The sequence below is a fragment of the Muntiacus reevesi genome, chromosome 20 (genome assembly GCF_963930625.1).
Source record: "Muntiacus reevesi chromosome 20, mMunRee1.1, whole genome shotgun sequence".
Lineage (NCBI taxonomy): Eukaryota > Metazoa > Chordata > Mammalia > Artiodactyla > Cervidae > Muntiacus > Muntiacus reevesi.
In genome coordinates this window covers 45,430,155-45,453,574 of record NC_089268.1, presented here as the reverse complement: position 1 = coordinate 45,453,574, position 23,420 = coordinate 45,430,155, and the positions used below count along the sequence as shown (strand labels likewise).

The window sequence follows — 23,420 nt, the reverse complement described above, 5'->3', positions numbered from 1 at the left end:
TGATGAAGTTCTCGTGTGCCACAACTAAGATCTGACGCAGCCAAATAGGTTTTAAAAAGAAGACGAAGAAAAGGAAAATGGAGAAGAAATTCACAGAGAGAAGCCCTGAATTCTGAGGTTGCTTTTCTTCCGGGCATTTGCTGACCTAAAACAGGTATGAGAGGCTACATTGTGTTTTTTCAGCTTCTATGCGTGAGGGCAGAAACCATGAAAACCATCCTCCAGTTTGGGTTGGGACCTTAATGGCTGCATGGGAAAGTAAGGATTAACCGGAAGAGAACCTACCCTTGTACAGGCCGGAGCTAGGTTTTAAGTCATCACGGTGGGCAAGAACATCTCAAAGCCTGAAATTAGACTTATGTGCACTTGTGAGGCTGGCAGAGAGAAGTGAAATCCTCTCTGAAAGTACAGAATGTCTTGATAGGCCTTCGATGATTTCTACCAATATTAAAAAAAAAAAACACCACAATGTCCAACACACAGTCAAAGATAACCAGGAATGCAGGAGATAAGGCAAGAGAAACAAGAACAAAACAGCCAATTCCTGCTTCCTTCCTAATAGGATGGGGATGTCTGATCACAAATCTCAAGGCCAATTGCTTTCAAAATGTTACATGATTAAACAGCAGGAGAAAACCAAATGTAATCATCCTTAGATCTAAGTCATGTAGAAAGACACCGACCTTCGCAAATGTATAAAGTGTTCCGGAAGCTGTCTTTGAGGCAATGGAAATTTCATACTAAAGCAGGACATGACAAAAGACTTTGGCCCTGGTGATCATGAGCAGCTTTACTTGGATTACTGTTTTACTTTGGTCATATCAGTGTTGCCATTGTCAGAGCTATCACCATAACAGCAAGAGACACACCAGTAGAAAACCCCAGGAGAAAGCGTGCTTTGTAATCTGAGAGATACAGAGATTTACCCCAAGAGAAAGACAGCAAAGAACCTAATCCAAGAGACTATTGAGTTTCTCCTCGGTGGATTTCTTTTCGGTGGGCTGGGTTTGTCAAGAGGCTTTCACGGAGAAGTGGGGCGCATATGCATGAAGACTGTTTAGAAGCAAAACACTTTTTTTCCAGACAACTTCTGCTCACACTCGTACCAAGGTCTCAGCGAGTCTCCTTGGAGGCACTGCTTCCCATGGACATCCACTGAACCTTCTTAAAGCAGAGCTGGTGGGCGCAGCGAAGCAGAGAGCTTCCGCAAGACATTGCTCATTCAGGGGGCACCGAGCAAAGTGGGGAGGGAGCAGGCTGTGCCCCGAATGAAGACAGATCCTGCCCGCCCTCAACCCGGGGAAAGCCCATTACTAGGGTCCCAGGCCCCCTCAGGTTCTGCGCTCCCTTAACCCCAGCCCTAGGGCTCATCTGCTTATCACAAATTCTCATCTCCTCCGCCTCCTGTTTTGACTCTTGCCCTCCTTCCGTGCTCCCAGCAACAGGAAGGAAGAACAAAAACAGAAAAAAGGATGCAGAAAAGTCCTCCTGTTTGAGAGAAAGCACTGGGCGGAGTGTATGAGAGCCCGGGCCGGGATGTGGAGGAGCACAAGGAATTTCAGCACCATCGGTCCTGTTCTTGTAGCTTTCATTAACGTGGTTTTTTTTTTTTTTTTTTTGATGTGGACCATTTTAAAACTAATTTAAAAATTGTGTTTGTTTATGTTTGGCTGTGCTGGGTGTCTGCTGCTGCGTGTAGGCGTTTCTCTAGATGGGGAGGGCAGGGGCGGCTGTCTGGTTGTGGTGTGAAGGCTTCTTTCTCACTCCAGTGGCTTCTCTTGTGCAGTAAGGGCTGGCAGTGCAGGCTTTAGTAACTGCAGCATGTGGGCTCACGAGTGGCGGCTCCCGGGCTCAATAGTTGTGGCATCAGGACTTAGATGCTCTGCGACATGTGGGATCTTCCCGGATCGGGGATCGAACCCACGTCTCTTGCATTGGCAGGTGGATCCTTCACCACTGAGCCACCAGGGAAGCCCTGATGTGGACCATTTATAAAATGTCTTTATTGGATTTGTTACAGTATTGCTTCTGTTTTATGTTTTTGTTTTTTTCAGCCAGGAGGCATGTGGGATCTTAGCTTCTCCACCAGGGATCGAACCCAGCCCCCCAGCACTGGAAGGTGAAATCTTACAACCACTGGATCAGCTCCAGGGAAGTCCCCTAATGTTTTCTTATTATTATTGCTATCATTATTCATAGTTCTACAGTTGATATATGTACGTATCAAAACTTACAAAATAGGATTTTTTAAAAGTTTTAACAAAATTTTAAAAAATAATAAGAAATTCCACTTGGAAGGGGTAGGAAGGAGTCTTCTGTAACTGTTTTAATCTCTGTGTTCCATGATTTAATTCCATGTCCCCCTCTACAATCCAAAGCAACATTAGGAATGGTCTGAATTCCACAATCCTTTGCTTCTGATACCCAGATAACACTTCCCCGGTGGCATTACTGGTAAAGAACCCACCTGCCAATGCAGGAGATGTAAGAGATGTGGGTTTGACCCGGGAAGATCCGCTGGAGGAGGGCATGGCAACCCACTCCAGTATTTTTTCCTGGAGAATCCCTTGGACGGAAGAGCCTGGGAGGCTTCGGTCCATAGGTTTGCAAAGAACTGGACACGAATGAGCTGACTTAACACGCACAACGCCTCAGTAACGGACCAGTGGAACTGACCCTTGAAACCAGCAGAGTAGGAATGTGTGTGACCAGCTCCTGGTGCTCTGCCCCACGGCCTCGTCAAGAACTGGGCAACCCAGGTGGTGCTCAGGAAAGGTAATGGGTAACTGATGAAAAGTGAAAAAGCGCCACGGTGCCATGGTTGTTACAGCACATATTCATCACCTCGACACTAACAGCGCCAAAGACTGTCTGAATTCAAAAGCAGGCCTCACCGATTAGCAGTCATCTTTTTGCCTTTTCCTAGATATATGTGGAAAGTAAAATTAGATGGCTTCCCGTCTATCTTTAATCCCTCAACACAGTGTTTTATTTATACTGTCTCTGGGACTTGTGCATTAACAAGGGTATTTCAATTTCTAAAACTGCATGTTGGAAAGGACTTATTTTACCTAAACGGCCTTAAAAAGCATTAACAGAGCCACCCAGTATTTACTCCATCTTATAATAACCTCTTTGTCTTAAAGCCCATGGACGGTGTGACCCATTCCCTTTAAAGAAAACCCCAGGAAAAGAAACATCAGTATTATTAGTGCCTGCTCATGAGAGCTTGGATCCCATTTTCAGAAACTGCAAAGTTACAGGGGTTTGTCTGTTTAAAATACAAGATGACTCCTTGCTTTTCTGCAACCGGAGGAAATGCCACAAGTTGCCTACACTAGGTTTATTAATTCTCTATAAATTCTCTCTGCTCCGCTTGGGTGTAGCAGTGAGCTCATTTATTTACTTGCATAGCAACAATATAACGAAAACTGAGTCTGGCCTTAGAAATACACCCTCCTGGGCCGTGTCCAGGGTTAACCCTTCCTAATGCTTCTCCTGTATGCGTCGAGAGCTCTCCCCCTGTATTTGGGGAGGTGATCGGCTTTCCTTCAAGGACATTTGGATGTCTGGTTTTAGGCTAGAACGAAGCCTTCTGCTAGCCACTCGAAAATCACGGCCGGGTCCTTTTTCCAAATGAGAAAAAAGTCCCTGAAGCTCAGAGGTGGAACGGCACTCTTGGGTCCCGCTCCTTTGACATGGCGTTTGGACGGCAAACCACTCTGCAAACAGTGGCCCGATTGTTAGACCCCCAGCACGTCTCCCCGCTGCTTTCAGGAAGCGCTTTGTGTCGCAAGTGCTAAAGCAATATTTAGTTATGGAGTGACCAAGTGCCAGGGAGCAGCTAGGAGCATTTAAACGTGAAAGAACATGTTGGAAATGACGTCCGGCTTTTGCAAGTGCTTGAGGTCTTTCTCTGGACGGAGCTGAATACAGCCCATGACAGAGCTGGGCACAGCACAGTCTTTTTTTTTTTTTTTTTTTTTTAAATATATCCTGAGGCCCGAAATGTTCTTTGAGTGAAAACTATAAAAGGCGCAAGCATTTTGATTCTTTTCTTGTCCAAATAAATTCAACAAAAGACGAAGCACAAAATCTAGATTTTTGACTCGGATTTCAGAGAGGTGCTCACAGACTGCCTGAAAGGGATGTGATGATGGGAAGAGGGAAGGGTGAGAATTTCCGCACCCAGATGCCTCTGGGTACCATTTCCTCCTATAGGATGAGGGAAGATGCTGTGACTTAACTGGAAGAAAAGGGTGGTCGCGGGCGGAGGCGGCTCACGTGGCAGAACCTGGTGGCGGATCTGAAAGGCGCTGACCCAGGGTTGCGGCAGGGTGGTCGCTTCGAGAGGCACCAGACCCATCAAGGATTCCTGCCAAGCCCGGAGGATTAAACAGAGGAAAATGGGCAGAACATGAGTCCCAGGACGACAGTCTCTGAGCTCTTGGGAACAAGGCAGGCATGAGCGCTCCTAACAAGATGCCCCTGCGAAGTGTTCTCTGTATTGGGATTCGCTCTGCTGCCCTCGCCCCCAGCTCCCCACCCTGCCCCCCGCCACCGGGCTCCTGTCTACTCCTTGCTCTTTTTTTTTTTGAAATCTAATTTTTTTTCCATTTATTTTTATTAGTTGGAGGCTAATTACTTTACAATATTGTAGTGATTTTTGCCATACATTGACATGAATCAGCCATGGGTCCTACTCCTTGCTCTTTAAGACACGGTTCTGCCTTCTAAGGGAGACTGCGGTTTCCAGATAAGAAGGTGGGTGGGATCCTAAAGGAAGCGTGTAAGAAGGACAGGCTCAAACGGAGGCGTCAACCTAAACTGACATCAATGCCCGGCTGTCTTTTCTTCTTTCTTAAGAATCTTAAGGCCAGGTCGTGTAATTAAACTTTTCAAGAGACTCTGGGAAAAGAATCAGATCAGGATATCTGGGTCATAAAATTTTAGCTAAGACCATTAAGCGATAACTCAACCCTACTCCCCATTTCACAGCTGAGGGGACTCAAGTTCGGAGGTTATTTAGCCGGGTGATGACGGGGGTGTGCCCCACCGCACCCCCACCCGGGGGGCCATGGAGGCTGCACAGTGTTGACAGGCTTCACAGCGAACAAATTAGACATTACCTCTCTAACTTCGGGCTTCCCAGGTGACTCAGCGGTCAAGAATCCGCCTGCCAATGCAGGAGACATGGGTTTGATCCCTGGGTCTGGAAGATCCCTTGGAGGAGGAAATGGCAACCCACTCCAGTATTCTTGCCTGGGCAATCTCCATGGGCAGAGGAGCCTGGCGGGCTACAGTCCACGGGGTCGCAAAAGAGTCGGACATGACTTAGCTACTAAACAACAACAATAACACCACCTCTCTAACTTCACAAATAAATACTCCTAAAAGAAAGTTACTTCCTCATTCGAGAAGCAAAACTTGAGATCTGAGGAACTTATGTTTTGGGGGTGCCCCTTTCACTGGCAAGCCAGTTCTGGGAGATTTGACTGCATCTGCTTAAATGAATTTATCCACTTGGAGCGATTTAAAGTCATGAGAAAAGCCGGTGTTGCCAATGATAGAGAAAGGCATCACGGCAGTGTTCTCGGCAGTACCAGGGTCTTTACAGCATCCGGATGACCTGCTCAGGCCTTCTTTACAGAATCTGGATGACCTGCTCAGAGCTTCTGAAGGTCAGCCTGCCCTGGACCAGGAGATGCGGCCGGGCGGCGGGCATCCCCTGGGATCTTGACTGTGACTCCCTCAGCCTCCAGGCCATGCTCTGGATCCGAGGTGGGAGCCTTTGGAAGTGACTTTCATTCTTTCTGGCCAGTAGGATGGTTTTTCGCACCCAGGGCTCTGGTGAGCTGGAATTGCTCAGGAGCGTTTAAATATGCCTCTCACTTTAGGCCTTGGCAGCATCAACCATTAGCTGGGATGTGAAAGTCATTAGCTTCAGAGTCAGACAGACGTGGACTCAAATATGAATCCGACCTCTTCCTAGAACTATGTCCGTCAGCGAGGTCATGTCTCAGGCCTCAGAGCCCGCCCCTGGAAAGTGGAGGTGGTGAGGAATGCCTTAGGAGGCTGGTGGGGGGACTACATGAGATTATGTATGTAACATCCCTAACGTGCAACGAAGCTCCGAGGGATCCCCGGGTCACCCCCACTTTAGATCTAAAATGATCTTTAGAACAATGAGTAACTTAATAACATGCTCAAGGTTAACTGGGGGTAAATGTGAAAACAAAATACTGTTCTAATAGCTGGTTTAAGTATACCATGCTCTAAGGAAACCAAGTGCTATAAAAATGATTCAAACAAACCAGCTGTGAGTATGGCCTTGCTAGGGGATTCTTTGTTCCAGAAGTTGATCTACTGTGGATCCCTTTAAGGGGGGAGGGGGGAACCCCTTGTGCTCTTCACACGCTGCTGGAGTCACAACTTGGAAGGAAGACACACCTTCCTGAGTCACACCTGTGCAGTGAGTCACACTCAGGAGCAGCCTGCCTCTCTGGCTGGGGGCCTGGCCCACGAGGTTTATGGCACAGCTATTCAGAACCAAGTGCATTTCTTTCTTTTTCTCCTACTGTTTTGGCCACCCCTGTGCGGCATGCAGAATTTTAGCTCCCCCACCAGGGATCAAACCCGTGCCCCCTGCAATGGAAGAACAGAATCTTAACCACTGGACTGTCAGGAACGTCGCCCAGATGCGTGTCTGACTACACCCACCTCTGTGAGCACAATGAACTCAAACTAGTCTGGTTTTAAAGATGTGTTCAACCAATAGTGTCTCCGTTTTACCATCAAATCACCAAAATTTATGTATTGTTTCCTCTCCCTCACAAATAGAGCATTGTCTACTAGGCCGGACAATATGCTGCCTATGAGGCTGACCCGTTCTCTCCGATAAGCACAGTCACGTAGCATGAAGTCATTCCAGAAGGAGGGGACACTACCTCTGTTTGCTTTGGTGTGAGTCTGTGAGAAGTTACTAAATCATTCCTAGAAATATGCATTATCTCTGAGCTTTGTAACCAGTTGCAATGGAGTTTGAAAGCTTTGGCGCTGACCAAACAAAAAAGACCTTTGTTTGAAGGAGGTGTTACAATTTGCTCACCCCACTGGTGTGGGTGACTTGATGGTGAAGAAATACTTTTAATTTTTAAAGTGATGTCACAGAGTCCTTGAAATGCTCAAGGACCTCCAATTTTGTGTAAGATTTAAATTAAAAAAAAATTTATTTGGTTGCATCAGATCTTAGCTGGGGCATAGGGGATGTAGTTCCCTGACTAGGGATCTAACCTGAGCCCCCTGCACTGGGAATGCAGAGCCTCAATCACTGGACCACCTGGGAAGTCCCTAAAGATTTAAATTTTATCTTGACTTTGAAGGTAGAGACCTTAGGTGAAAGTCCACTTTTCTGCACACCCCAAAGAGCCACGTATTGAGGGAAAAATTCATTAAATTAGAACTATCTTTATCTAGAAATGCACAATTCTGGAACAGGGTCATAGTTTATTGAGTTTATAAGTGAAGGTACCCTCTACCTCGTCAAACTCTGATTGTCCCCAATATTACTCAGGGTGTGTATGTATGGTTTTGTGTGTGTGTGTGTCCATGTGTCTGTCTAGGAAGTGAACAAAGGAAAGTGAGGTGGAGTCAGAGTTTATCTTCTCTATTTCCTTTTAATCTATTTTTACCTGTTGGTAGACAGTCATCCTCTAATAGCAGATAGCTGGTTGGTAACTGAGTGCTGTCCCGGACAACCAGATTTCACAAGGCTTCACATCCCAGTAAGGGAAGTCCTCTGCCCCCTAACCAAAGGCTTCGGGGGTGTGTGTAATTTATGATGACTCGGCGTCTAAGAAGGCACAAACGTTGCAGCTTCAACTGCTCATGGTTCTTATATTACCTTTCAAGGAATGGGCCTGGAAGACCTGGCTAAAGTCTTTGAATCATTTCCTGCCAATATTGGGCTATGGCTCATTTTGGAAGGTAGGAAGTAGTCTTTATAAGGATGATGTCATGGGGTTTAGATAAATCTTAAAGGTTACTTGAGTTGTCTACCTGGAGGCAGAATGTGCCAGGGCCTAGTCTATCATACACAGTATAAAGGTGGGCTGCTTCAATGCGCCTGTGAGCTGTGGTGGTAGTGGTCAAGAACTCACTTGCCAACGCAGGAGATGTAAGAGACTTGGGTTTGATCCCTGGGTCAGGAAGATCCCCTGGAGGAGGGCATGGCAACCCACTCCAGTGTTCTTGCCTGGAGAATCCCATGGACAGAGGAGCCTGGCCGGGCTACAGTCCATGGGGTTGGTCTCAAACAGTCAGACATGACTGAAGCGACTTAGCACACGTGCACGAGCTCCCTTAAGATTAGGTGAAATCTACAACATATTTTGGGACCCTCGAGGGGGGAGAAATTGCTGGGGTGCAGAGAACGCTTCCCAGAGGAGATGAGCATTGAAATGGGATTTAAAGTATGAATAGGCGTTCACGGGTAGCAGAGAAGGGAAAGGCGGTAAAGAGTCGCATGTGCAAAGGAGGCTCTGTTCCTCAGCAGGAAAAGCTTGGTTCTCCTCTTCCAAGACTATACGAGTGTTAACTTATCCTGTTGTCTAAATTCGGCAAAATGCATACAAGTTATGCCTTCAGAAAAGCTGAGTGTGACCTCAGTCATGCTTCAGATGCTCACTGGTGGTGAACAGATAGTTATGATTACAGGAGACAGATGGTGACATTCTCCAAGACCCTCCTGGGGGAAAAGGACCGTGTATTATCTGACATGTGTCATAACAGACTAATGCGCTGGATGTAGGATCTGACTTGCGTGAGCTGGTGAAGGGGTGATAAGATCAGAACCACTTTTCAGCTATTTAAAGGTCAACTCAAATTAAATGCCTCCTTCCTTGCTTCTGCCTGTGCATTCCCTCATTGACTGTTATCTGTGTGCTGATGGCTTGCGAGGAGCCTGGCCTACCGCTGTAAAGAGGCAGCCACGTCAGCCTGGATGGAAGTCTGGGGGAGAATGGACCCATGCGTACGTGTGGCTGAGTCCCTTCGTTGTTCACCTGGAACTATCACGGCATTGCTAATCAGTTATACCCCAATAGAAAATAAAAAGTTAAAAAAAATAAAAGAGAGCCAGCCATGGCCTCTGCCTGCCTTAATGGAATTTATAATTTAGCCCCAAACTGATTTCAGAAAGATGCAAAGGAAATCTAAATCCACTAGTTAGAATAAAAGTGATATGTTCAAAGAATCAGAGAAACACACATAATTCCCTGTGAAGATCAGGCACGAAATGGGTGGACGCAGGTGCCAGGTTTTGAGCTTTGAGGCAGAGAAATTTACCTCTTAGACCTTTGTAGACCTTGTGCTTTTGAAGTGTGGGGTCTAAATTGTCCCCTCTAAACCATTCAGTTCAGTTCAGTTCAGTTCAGTTCAGTTCAGTTGCTCAGTCGTGTCCGACTCTTTGGGATCCCATGAATCGCAGCACACCAGGCCTCCCTGTCCATCACCAACTCCCGGAGTTTACTCAAACTCGTGCCCATCGAGTCGGTGATGCCATCCAGTCATCTCATCCTCTGTTGTCCCTTTCTCCTCCTGTCCTCAATCCCTCCCAGCATCAGGGTCTTTTCCAATGAGTCAACTCTTCGCATGGGCCCCATATTAAGGACACTTTTGCCTTGAAAAAATTGAGGACACTTTTAAAAAATATAATTCAGCTTTTCAAAAGCTTGGACTATGAGTAACTCATTTAATTTAGAAATGCCTGTGAGTTCTTGGCAATCACAGAGCATATTTAGAAGTCTTTGCAAAGTGAGAAGAATCTAACCTACAGATTGCTTTCACATGTAATGAAATAGTTATGACATCTAAATGTAACAATTAATGAGGTTGACATTGTGTTGCTTCCGGCACATTTGTCTAAATGTTTACTAATTTCTATCAATTCCTATTTTGCAGTTTTCCTTTTTTGGAGCCAAAGTTTTTTATTCAGTGCTCCAAGGTTCTCGTAGACATTGGGCATTCTGCCCACAGCGCCTAATGGATATAGCGGCCCTGCACACAAAACTCAGAGTGAAAGAGACCAATGAAATTAAGTTAGGGTGTCAGTGTGGATGGTTTCCAGATAATTTGGGGAGTTCTTTCCACTCTGTGCAAAATTTGTGGAGAACCAAAGAGCGAGCCACACAGTCACGGGAATAGCATATACACTAGCAATAAAGTATTTGCATATTCAGTGCAGAGTATAAAACACAAAGATGATCGGTTCAAAAGAAACTCTGAGAAAGGAAAGAAAAACACAACGGAGAGGCACTCATTTTTTTAAGGCCCTGCTCTGCAAATCACTGTGGCCCTGGTCCTTTTCATAAAGTGTATCATCTAATTCTCACAGCAACCCTAGGAGGTTCTTATGATTATTCCCATTTGACAGGTGAGGAAACTACAGTCTAAAGAAGTTCGGTCACTTGTCAAGAGATTTACAGCTACAAAGAAACAGAACCAGGAGCTGACCTCCCCCCAGAGCTCAGGCTCTTCTCACAATGCTCATGCTGTCTTCTTTCAGGAAAGGGTGGGGATGATATGATTTTCTATTTCTCTAACCACTGATTTAATAAGTGACGAATGTCATTTACTGTGGATGGGATGCAGGAAGCGGGGTGGGGGCTGGAGTTTCCCAGAGAGCAAGGTTGAATTGATACGAGGCAGAATTCGCTCTTTTTTTTTTCTCTGAGTGATTCATTAGTAGAAAAAACTGGTGGATAAAACTTCCGAAGCCCACAGGCTGTAGCAGCGTCAAGGGAATCTTTAACTGTGGAAAGTCCCAAATCACAGGTTGGAACACATCCAGCCTCCTTCATAGCCCTGTCACAGCTCGTCTCCACGTGCCGTCCTGGACCACCTTCCCCAGCTATCCCAGGAGCTTCCTAAAATCCCCAGCTCCCCCGGGGCCTGGGAACCTGCATTTCAACTCACCTTCCCTCTCTTCCTTGCTGAGAGGTAAATTTTAAACCATACTTGAGTGGTTTCAGATTTTAGAACTACACTTCAGTGGTTCAGAGCCACATTCCACTGCCTTTTTTTCCTCTCCTTTAAGAGACTGTAAGGACTAGCGCGTAAGCCACCAGGAATAGCCAGTTCTGGGTTTACCACCATTTTGCAGACGGGAAATTAAAAGAGAAAACTGGGTATGGGGCTATTGAGTTGAGTCAGAACTATCCAATGAGAACTCAAACCAAACAAACAAACAAAATTCCTGCAAGGGGTTTATCTCGGTACACACTTCCATGTACCGAGAGAAACTCTTGGGGCCTTGGCTGAAGTCATCAGTATGATTCTCACCCAGTGAGAAGCTCCTGAGTCAGAGATTTTTCTTTTTTTTACGCACACAAAGAACTTTTTGCTTTATTCTTCTAAATCCCAAAGTGACAAGATACTATCAATCAGTTTCTGGGTAGCATATGCCAGTATTTTTCTCACACTGAAAATTTGAAGGGAGAATGAGTTTATTTTTTTTTTTTTATTCTATTAGCTTTAAAAATTGAAGAAAAATCTGTGGCCAAAGCTCAGACCAGATGGGCATATATGTTTTTAACAAAATAAGTTAAAGAAAGAGTTAATGTGTGTGTGCTATGGAAAAAAAAATCATACCTCTTTACTTCATGTGTCAGGAATTAATTCAGTGTTTTTAAATTTTTCCACAAAAGATTATCTTCTCACTTAACGTGAGAAAGCTGAGCGTAAGCAAAACTGTATTTCATGTTTCATTCTCTGAAATAATCAATCATAAAGTTACTTTTCAACCTGACACAGTAACAGACCATCACAGACAAGGATTCTGTAACTGAGGGAGATGCTGATGGACGTTTTTAAAAAATTACTTTATTATTCTTTGATTTATTTTTATCTTCTGGCTATCTACAGAGCATATGGGATCTTAGTTCCCTGACCAGGGATTGAACTCTTGCCCCCTGCACTGGAAGCAGAGTCTTAACCACTGGACCATCAGGGAAGTCCCGATGGGAGTTTTTAAAGCAGCTGTTGGTACTCAGAAGATTAAAATGACCTGTTAGCAGTCAAGCCCTCTGCACTACAATGAAGGAAGAAAGGAGGGAAGAAAAAAGGGGCGCGCGAGAGAGAAAGAGCAGGAGGCGTGGAGGGAGGGAGAAGAAAGCAAAGAGGACGAGCCCAGTCCCGTGGGGTACGAGCGAGTGGTCCAGCAGACAGCATGGAGGTGGCAGCCCAGAGCTGGGGCACTGAGACGGCTTGAGGTGAGGCCAGGGGTCTCACCGGGTGTTTGGCAGAGGAGAGCCCGCGCTATGCCTCCTGCCTCCCCACGTGAACAGCCTCAGACCTGGACTGCTCGAAGCTCCACCCTCGGGGGTCTGTCTGCCCCTGCGCTCCGTAAACCCTCCCCAAGGCCTGCAGCATCCTCCATGAAGGGCTGGCAGAGTGAGTGCCCTTCCAGAATCCGATTTCCTCCTATGGAGGAAGTCCTGCCTCTTGCTTAAGCATAAAACCTTTCACTGATTTTAGAGTTTTAAAAAAAAAAAACAAGTGCCCGAGGGTAACCTCAGCACTCCGACCTCCACCCAAGGGAAGGTGTGTCAAAGTGTCTCCCCTTTTAGTGGATGGAGGGCTCAGGAGTCAAACTGCGGAATAGTTACGGCAAAAAAAATGGGAAGAAGTCTGAAGTCTCAGACTTTTCAGGCTTAAGACTAAAAAGGTTTAAGTCTGAAAATGAAAACATGTCACCTTCCTGCCAAAATAAACTGTGATGGAAGCTCAGACCCCACCACCTTTCAGCCAAGCATTTCCTGTCCTGCCACATCACCCCCACCTGCCTCACACCAGCTCCGATGAGGGCTGGCTATTTTTAAGATGCCAACAGCCAGGACCAAGAATGAGAGAAGTTATTTATTTACAGTTAACACCTCTCGAGTATTCTTTTTCTCCCCTATCTCCAGGCGATACAGGCCTGGCTTGACTCTCCCTTTGAATCTAAAATCCCTGGGATAAGAAGGACTATGAACTATCACAGGCGCCATCCATGACCCCCAGACTGGGATCGTCATCCTGGACAACACGAGTTGGAAAACTGTTCACTTCTTGAGGAATTCCTCCCACACCAGCTTGTGCGACATCTGTGCTCTTGAGCAGCATTTTGTAAAACACACATTTCGTATAAAAGGTGACTTGAAAATACATTCGTGGCTTTGTAATTTAAAAGATTCCAATAGTAAATCCCCCTACTTTTTTTTTTCCCAACAGAGGATTCCATTATCATCCAAATAGATATTCCATTATCTACCTGGGATTATAAACTCAGACTCTTGTATTGGGTTTTGCAAGCAGGGTGTGTGTACTTATCACATTCTCTGCATCAACAAGCTCTTTCTGGTGTCTGGCTGGATCCTTTCATTCATGACTCAGTGATTTTTCTCATTCTGTTAGATGAGACCCTTCTTAAAACCAGACCTCAGAGGACCCATTGCAGATCCTCGGAATTTGCCAGTAAACCAAACAGAAACGCCCTCGCTTGTAATCTGCACAGAAGCTTCATCTTCCAGCTGGCTCCTACCCCCGCCACCTACACACACACACACACACACACACACACACACACACACAAGTTCTAGGCCATCACTTTCTTCACAGCTGTTTCCCCGCTGGTGTTTGCTGACACACACACACACACACACACACACACACACACACACACACACACACACACGTTCTAGGCCATCACTTTCTTCACAGCTGTTTCCCCGCTGGTGTTTGCTGACACACACACACACACACACACACACACACACACACACACACACACACACACACACACACACACACACACACACACACACACACACACACACACACACGTTCTAGGCCATCACTTTCTTCACAGCTGTTTCCCCGCTGGTGTTTGCTGATGTCTCTCGATACAGAGTAAGTACTGTGGAGGCCTCATTCACTCTTGGAGTCCTCACTGTTTCACAAGCATCGAAAATATGCTATATGCTTCAAATTCATTAGATTGTCTGCTTATCTCAAATTCTTACAGAATTTGGAATTACAGAGAATGCTGAAGAGGTCCTTCATTTTTTTTTTAAAGATCTTCTGATGTGGACCATTTTTAAAGTCTTCATTGAATCTTGCTTCTGTTTCATGTTTGTTTGTTTTTTCTTGTCTGGGAGACATGTGGAATCTTAGTTCCCCGACCAGGGACAGAACCTGCATGCACCCCTTGCACTGGAAGGCGAAGCCTTAACCACTGGACCACCAGGGAAGTCCCCTCACTTTTTTTTTTTTTTTTTTTTAGTATGACACCTTCCTCAATACCCTAGCTCCACTATTTTCACCCACAGCCTCAGGCATCATTACAGGAATTACTCAAAGGACAAGAGGCTGGCTTGTCTCTGAATTCACCAGTCTACGTGTTAAGTGAGTCGACCTTGAGGCTGGCAGCTCTCCAGAACGCGGTGGTTGGCATCACCCTCTCCCCCTTCCTTGCAGCCTCCACTTCTCATGGGCTCTTTGCGCAGCCAGGCGTGGGGCCTCATGGCCGGTGGGGTCATGATTCAGCTCTTAGTGAAAGGAGAGTCCTCGCTGCCTCACTGTGCTCATGCAAAGTATGGTGCCTTGCACTACTCAAGGGAGAAAAAGAAAAGACTGGAAACTGTGGAGTGTAGAGCCCACGTGTAAAAGCAGGTCTATCAGAAAGATGGAAACACTTGACGATGCGGTATAACCTGGCACAACTCGGGAACTCGTAAGGGCTGTGGATCAACAGTACTTGGCATGGGGTGGGTGGTTCAAGAAGGTTTTACTGACCAATGAATGGAAAAATGATGCCCCCCACGTCAAAAAAATGTGCAAGCTAGAGTATTCAGATATTCTTACTTCTTGGAAGATTTACTTACTTCTTCGACGGGCTTCTTGGAAGCTCCAAGTTCTTATTTATGGAGCACACACACACACATACTTTGACTGCAATGCAAAAAATTAAATAAGAACAGAAATCCAGCTGTTGTTCACTCACCTTTTTACTTAGGTGGGGACCGTTAGCACTCCCAGCGCCTCTCTGCCCCGAAGGTGGCACCTGATACACCTCTTGTTCCTGGGTCCCGTGGCCGGTGGGGACTTGGTAAATTCCCTGATTTTGGTAGGAGGGCGGCACTTGGTAGATGCTGTCTCGAGGGGTGCCCTGTGGGTTTGGTATTTGATAGAGCTTCTGTTGGCCAAAGGGCGGCGGCCCCAGTCCCGAGGTGGGCAGGTCCTGATTGGAGGAGGTCTCCTGCACGGGGCCAATCAGAAGCTTCACCCGGTTGCCGGGGACAATGCCCTGCCTGCCGTGTAGGGAGCAGAGCCACCATCCCTCCAGTCCCCCCGTGTTCTGCTCGATGACAGTCAGGATGTCTCCCTTGCGGAAAGCCAGCTCCTCGGCACACTCCGGGACATTGTCGTACAAGGCTCGGGCCATAAGATTCTAGGCAGGAGAGAAGAGAGGGGGAACGCAGGTTAGCAGATGAGCTGAGTCCCTGAAACACCTAAGCCCATGCTCTTATGGAGAGGCACACTTCCTGGAAAGAGGAAGATCCGAACAATAGGCTGTAAGGAGAAAAACAGATGGTGCAGACAAAAGACAGATCCATGTACGTACTGCGTCTGCCACCAATGACATCAGACCGCCTCCTCGGAAAAGCTCGGAGCACCACTGAGCGCTGTGTCCCAGCGGCAGAGGCACCAGGGGAATTACGCAGAGCTCGGTGAGGAGCAGGAGAGCGGTTCTCTCCCCAAAGCATTTTTCCTCCTTGCTTCAACCCAGCCGAAGGAAGAAAAATATATTCCAAGATATTCAAATGGACTACAACAGATATTTCGTGTTTTTTTTTTTTTTTTTTAAAGTATATCGGAGGTAAAGAGAGTCAGAGAAAGTCCCCCCAGACAAACAGCACAAATGGTGTTTATGTCCAGTGTTAAAATGGAAACAGAAGTACACTGATCTCTGCCTTGGCAGGCCTTAGCAATTCTTACTCTCAGTTGATCAAGAGGCCCTTGGATACAGGGAGAATCTACAAGCAGGGGATGTTTCCATGATAATCCCGTGCGGAGTGTAGCGTGACGGGTCTGGTCCACACCTCCAGACCCGAGCGGATGGAGTTCCAAAGAGATTAGCCCACGTGGGCAGGTAGCGGCCACCGCATCCTCTCTGGTGTTTTAGTCCCACCTTTCCGAGGGCCCCTCCTCACCCCCGCCACTTTATTTCCTCCTTCTTGAATCTCACCATTCACATCGGAAAGGCTCTGCCTTCCCCTTTCATGGGCCCCAGACACTTTCTCTCTTTGTGTGAAGGCCCGTCTGGCACTTTCAGTACTCAGCAGACAGCCAAAGTAGGCATTCGGCGGGGAGCGGGTAGGCAGTACATGCCGACGTTCTTGGAAGCCTTTCAAAGGCTCGGCGATTTCATTTCTTGGCATCAGTCACGTCTCGAGGCATGAGGGTAGCCTCCCCCCCTCCCCACCCCCCAATGCCAGCTCCTTCCAGCACACACAGAGCCCGGGAACGTTGCAAATTCAACTCCAGCCATCGGAAAACTCAAAGTGGTCTCTTCAGGGCTTCTCTAGATAGTCGGGATGCCCTCGATGTTGAGGTGATGATGATCAGCTGTGGACCAGCTGATGACAATCAGACTGCCGATTGGATGGAGTGTGCTCTGACGACACACTCGTGGAATTTGGGGCTGTTGCTGTTTGGACTTCTGCCCCCCTGTTTTCTTCTCTAAAAATGTGGATTTGATCTTTCAGCCTCCTGCTTTTCAGTCCTTCATCACTGACACGCACTCACCATCTCCCCCTGTACTATGCCCCATAACCACAGGTCCCGCGCCGTGGGCTGTGCGGTGTGAGGGGTCTGTCCCCTGCTCAGTGGTTGGGGAGGTTCCTACTTTTACTCTGTTAACCAAGCTCCTCCGAGCACGGTGCAATGGCTTAACCTGAGGAAAGGAGATGAAGCCCTGGAACTCAGCACCCAGGAAGCCTGGTGATGCTCTTTTTAAGAGTAAGACTGAGGTCCTTGTTCTTGACAGTTTTCTGATCCAGGAAGTCTATGATGTAGACAGGCGAGCAGAAAAGAGAAGTTAAAGGATGCTGAGGGGTTTGTGTTCCAGGTGAAAGTTGTACTTGGTATTTATATTCTAGGAAGCTTTGGGTTTCTCCTAACAAAAGTCCACTTACATAAAAATAAAAACACGCAGCATCGTAACCATTTAAGGATGAGTCCTAACCCTAAAATCTCTTACGTTTCTCTTCTCCCATCTTGTGGGTGATCTGTCCTTGAAAGAAAATTCACTGAGTTGAAGAAGACAAGAGTCTTTCCCTCTGTACCTAAATGATGGGAAGGAAATTCAGTCAGTTCAGTTCAGTCACTAAGTCGTGTCTGACTATTTGTGACCCCATGGACCACAGCATGCCAGGCCTCCCTGTCCATCACCAACTCCTGGAGTTTACTCAAACTCATGTACATTGAGTCGGTGATGCCATCCAGCCATCTCATCCTCCATTGTCCCCTTCTCCCCCTGCCCTCAATCTTTCCCAGCATCAGGGTCTTCTCAAATGAGTCAGCTCTTCGCATCAGGTGGCCAAAGCTTCAACATCAGTTCTTCCAATGAACATTCAGGACTGATTTCCTTTAGGATGGACTGGTTGGATCTCCTTGCTGTCCAAGAGACTCTTGAGTCTCCAACACCACAGTTCAAAAGCATCAATTCTTCGGCGCTCTGTTTTCTTTATAGTCCAACTCTCACATCCATACAGGACTCCACTAAAACTGTCCTGTGGTGACGGAACAGGAAGACAGCTGACCACTCTGGACTCTGTCGCCTTCTTCAGGGCCCATTCAAGGACTGGGAATAGCTGGCAAGGAGGCCCTAAGGCCTCCTGACATCAGGAGTGACAGGGTTGGGACCAGATCTACGGGAGTTGAGGGTCCAGAGCTTGATACTGGCGATCCAGAAGGGAAAGAAAAGAAAGAGAGAACAGGGACTTCCGCAGTGGTCCAATGGATAAGACTCTGCCTTCCAATGCAGGGGGCCTGGTTTTGACCTCTGACTGGGCCACTAAGGTCCCCTATGTTGCTCGTGGCCAAAAATTAAAAACAAAAATAGAGAACACCCGAAGGGTCAAAGTCTACAAGTCTCATCAGCATACATGAGGTCCAGGCATCTGGAGCTGGGTCACGGCTGCGGAGCTCTGAGAGGCACTGAAGTGGGGCCACGGACCACAGCCAGCTTGAGGCGGATAGAAATCCCTGCATGAAAGCTATTCTATACGTCCTCTGTCTCCTGTCCCCGTGACCTCTACCACCACCAGCTAAGCAGCATGCTAACTATTCTAGATGTCCTCTGTCTCCTGTCCCCGTGACTCTCCACCACCACCAGCTAAGCAGCATGCTAACTATTCTAGATGTCCTCTGTCTCCTGTCCCCGTGACCCTCCTCCACCACCAGTTAAGCAGCATGCTAACTATTCTAGATGTCCTCTGTCTCCTGTCCCCGTGACTCTCCACCACCACCAGCTAAGCAGCATGCTAACTATTCTAGATGTCCTCTGTCTCCTGTCCCCGTGACTCTCCACCACCACCAGCTAAGCAGCATGCTAACTATTCTAGATGTCCTCTGTCTCCTGTCCCCGTGACCCTCCTCCACCACCAGTTAAGCAGCATGCTAACTATTCTAGATGTCCTCTGTCTCCTGTCCCCCTGACCCTCCACCACCACCAGCTAAGCAGCATGCTAACTATTCTAGATGTCCTCTGTCTCCTGTCCCCCTGACCCTCCTCCACCACCAGCTAAGCAGCATGCTAACTATTCTAGATGTCCTCTGTCTCCTGTCCCCGTGGCCCTCCACCACCACCAGCTAAGCAGCATGTTAACTATTCTAGATGTCCTCTGTCTCCTGTCCCCGTGACCCTCCTCCACCACCAGCTGAGCAGCATGCTAAGGTTTCTAGACAGGCCGCCAGAGTCACCTCTTGTGGATGCACCGTGGGTGTCTGCTGACCAGCTCCTGCCCCGTGCACACAGAGACTGGGATTCAGGGAGTTTGGTGAGGCTGCTAGAGAGGCACCCACTGCCAGCCTACTGCCTCAGACGCTGAGAGTTGTTCTCAGCTTTGGTCAAATGGGAATAAGTTATTTAATATCTGCACAAGCTACAGGGAGCCAGCAGTCTCCCACACAGGGGGTTACAGCTCCTTCAGAGGACACCTGGGCCCAGCCTCCCTGTTCCACAGATGAGGAAACACTTCTGGGGGAAGGGGACAGTTTATCATCTGCGCAAGGCCACACATCGGTGGAGTCAGAGATGGGAACAGAACTGCGGTCTCTTGGCCCAGTTCTCCTTCCAGGACTCTAGGCCACCTTAGCTCTACTTCATATTGTCCTCCAAACTGGGCTCCATTCCATTTTGCAGTGAAGCTCTGAAGACAGTGATTCTTTTTGTCATGTCTAGGGAATAAGTCAATTCTTGGGGTTTGGGGTCCTGGCTGTGTGACTTGGGCAGATTACTCCCCCTGCCTTTGCACCCGAACTTCCTCACCTGTAAAATGAGAACGAGGATAACATCCCCATGCCATGGATTTGCAGTGAGGATTAAGCGAGTTCACTCAAGTCAAGTACTTGAACACCGTGGGAGACTTGAGAAGCGATGGTGACTGTTCAAGGTGCTAATGGTGCTCCGATGGTAAGCTCCCTAGCAGGTTACCACCTCAGTTCACAATCAAGGGTTGGTCTCAGTCTAATGATGGTATTATATATACTTCTTTATACATCTAATGTTTCTCTTGCTCACAATTACACTTCAAGAGAATTGTATCTTGAAGCAGTATATCCCTGAATTAAGCATGGGTTCTGGTCACTGCAACCTCTTGCTGAGTATTTGCCTACAAACCACAAAAGTGAAATCACTGGTTGATTCAAGAGACCTTCTGAGACAAAGTCAAATAATAATAATAAAAGTTTCCCAGGTGACTCAGTGGTAAAGAATCTGCCTGCCAATGCAGGAGACCTGGGTTCAATCCCTGGGTCAGGAAGATCCCTTGGAGAAGGAAATGGCAACCCACGCCAGCATTCTTGCCTGGAAAACCCCACGGACAGAAGAGTCTGGTGGGTTGCAGTCCACGGGATCTCAAAGAATCAGACACGACTTAGCGACTAAACAATGGTATTTCTGGAAAAATTTTATGAGGTTCCAAAAGAGTACCACCCATCAGAAAATGTGGAAAAACATGGGCAAAGAGGAAGCTTGACTTTTGAAAACACTTGATATACTGAGGCAAGAATTTGATAAGAAGATAATAGCAAAATTAACTTCAACCAGAACAGGAACCATCTCATTCAAAAGTGCACAGGCAACTCACAGACAGGCAGGTGAAGAGTTAATTTCCCTGGCGAGGACAAGGTGGAGGGACCTCTCAGTGGTTCCTTAAGGCCACAAAGTCAGAAGGTGATTATCAGCGTATCCCACAAAAACCCAGGCAAGGCACTTTGCCTGGTCAAGACCTACTGCTTCGCCCACTCTCCCTGAGATATTTATCTCTAGGGCAGGAAAGGTCAACACAGAAACACATCAAGGAAAGATAAGAGAGCTATGTAATTCTATATCCAGCTGGATGGTTAGCCTCCGGAGCCTGGCAGTTAGAAACGCGACTAGAGCTTGGCAAAGCACCAACACAGTCGGGGCACAGAACTCGAAAGCCAGAAGAACATCAAACAGTTACAGTCCAACTCGTTCACTTTACAAATGAGAAAAACGAGGCCCCAGAAGTTAATGATTTGCCAAGTCACCTGGCAAGACGGTCACAGAGCTGAACTAAGAACTCGGGCCTCTTGTCTCCAGCATGAGAAGTAGGATGGTATTTAATAAAGTCAGAGGCATGCACTACAAAAGCTGTGGTTCTAATTAGGATGGGAAATCTGCCTTTAGAATCATAAATCCTATTTGAGGGACGCTAATCGTCTCTGCCTGCGGCGTTGACCCCACCCTGGTCTTCCTTGAAACTGTCCTGGGCGTCTAGGCTCCTCATCCTGGTTCTCCTTCTTCCCTTGAGCTCAAAACCAGTCATTTTCCTCCTCCTCCACAGGCCATTTAAAAAAAATTTTTTAAGGTTTATTATTAATTTATTTAGCCGCATAAATTTATTTAGCAGCGTGGCATGCAGGATCTTAGTTCCCTGACCAGGGATCAAACCTGCACCCTGGGCAGAGGAAGTGCAGAGCCTTACCCCTTGACCGCCAGGCAAGTCCCTATTTCCACCCCCCCATCCTTTTAGTGGTCACGTTCCAAAAGGATCTCTCTCCTTTCTGAGCTCGCTCTCTACAGGACATCTCATTCATGCTGATGGCATCTAACCACACAGGTGGGACTCAGATCCGCAGCTCCAGCCTCGATACTCCCTCTGCTCTCCTGTCCCGCACTTCCCATCGCCTAGTGAGCATCCCCACCTCTCACCCAAGTGCAAACCGCCTTCTGGTGTCTCTCAGTGAACAGCAGGCACACAGCTGCCCTAGACTGGGGACTCAGAGGTTTGCTGAGTCGCTCCACAACCCCAATCAGCTGGGACCCGCTCATCCTCCTCACTGCTGCTCCCCACTCGGGCCCCCAGCGACTTTTTTTTTTGGTGGGAGGGGAGGAGAGGGCAGGTATGGCAACTGCTTCCCAGCTGGTTTTCCTGCATTCAGCTTCTTCCCAGCTCCAAACCCATCTTCCACAGCACCAGAAGAGTTCTCTTCCCAAAGTCTATCTCATTGTTACCCTTTCTAGTTCTTGGTGATAGCATGTCTTGAGATCAAACCAGTCAATCCTAAAGGAAACCAACCCTGAATATTTACTGGAAGGACTGATGCTGCAGCTGAAGCTGCAATACTTTGGCCACCTGATTCAAAGAGCCAAGTCACTGGAAAAGACCCTGACGGTGGGAAAGATTGAAGGCAGGAGGAGAAGGGGACGACAGAGGATGGGATGGTTGGATGGCATCATCGACTCAATGGACGTGAGCTTGAGCAAACTCCAGGAGATAACGGAGGACAGGGGAGCCTGGCCTGCTGCAGTCCACGGGGTCACAAAGAGTCAGACACGAGTTAGTGACTGAGCAATGGACTTGGACTATCTCATTCAAGACCAAGAACTCCTTAAGCTCAGGGAGGCTGTTCTTCCTTGGGCACTTTCAGAACCAATGTCTGAAGCAGAATACACACTTATTGTGTTTGCTAACTTGAAATGGATTCTGGACTCTGATTCTGGTTCTCTGCAGAGAGGGTGAAATGGTTTTCTAGAGATTTCTGTGAGGTATGCGGTTGAGATTTTCAAATAGACGTGGGGAGATGAACTGACAGGACCAGAAGATAATGGTGCGTCCAAGTCACTAAGCCTCAGGGCCAGAGAACGTGGGAGGCGGCCAGCAGGAAAGCGCCCGCCCGCCTCTTAACACAGGATGGGGAGCCTGTGTCTCCTGCACAGCCTCTGAGCAAACAGGAAGGCCAAGAGGAGCCGGCCATCCCCATCTGGTTAAATACAATGGTCTCTGTGAGAGCCTTTCTCTCCCTTCAGCGCAGCAACCTGCGTCTGGCGGTAGGTGACTGAGCACCATTCACGCTTTGCCAGAACGCTTGGCTCCTGAGATCCCTGGGTTCCCAGGCTGTGCCTGAGGACTGGGAGGAAAATTACAGCAAGTACCCGGAGCTCCGGACCACGCGGTCGTTTCCATACCCGCTCTTGCCTGCCCTGCTACCAAAACGGCAAGAGAGCGTGTTACTCCCACTGCCAGGGAAATGATCTGCGCTTCCAAATACGGAGAGGTGTGACTTGTAATTTCCATGACCATTTATGCCGTTCTCTGAGGAGAGGTGAGACACAATGGCTGGTGTATCATCCTGCCTTCCCTCCCCCGACCCCGCCTGGACGGATAGCATCATCAATGGCCCAGCTTCCTCTTATTATTGACTTTGTTCTATATTTACCACGCAGGATCTCCTGCCAAGGCCTCAGGGCCGCCACATTCTCAACAATGTGACTTTCCTCTGCCCACCCCATCCCCCAACACTTTAGCCCCGAACTCCGGCAGGGACGCACACACAGAGCAGAGGAGGAAATGGCCATGGTCAAGGAAATCGGTCCCCAAGGAAGCAGCTGGGGGGTGAGTGTGAGCGAGGTCAGTCTCGGGACACACGGGAGAAGAGCGAGAGGATCTGGTGTCTTTACGTCTGCCGACAAAAATCAGCTTAGGTCTTTTCCATTAGAGTTTATTACGAGATTCTGAATATGGTGTCTTGTAATAACCTATAATGGAAAAGAATTTTAAAAAGAATACAGATACACACACCTATGTGTGTGTGTGTCCATGGGGATTCTCCAGGCAAGAATACTGGAG

The 23,420-nt window shown here is 47.6% G+C and overlaps 1 protein-coding gene across 2 annotated transcripts in view; it reads right to left on the bottom strand.

Annotated features, from left to right (window-relative positions):
- The window catches only part of NEDD9 (neural precursor cell expressed, developmentally down-regulated 9), a 187,252-nt gene that overhangs the window by 16,571 nt on the left and 147,261 nt on the right, over positions 1–23,420 (bottom strand). For both annotated transcript variants that reach the window (XM_065911882.1, XM_065911881.1), the window contains one exon: positions 15,041–15,487. In XM_065911882.1, coding sequence (XP_065767954.1) covers positions 15,041–15,487 — 447 coding nt within the window. The remainder of the gene's footprint in view (positions 1–15,040; positions 15,488–23,420) is intronic.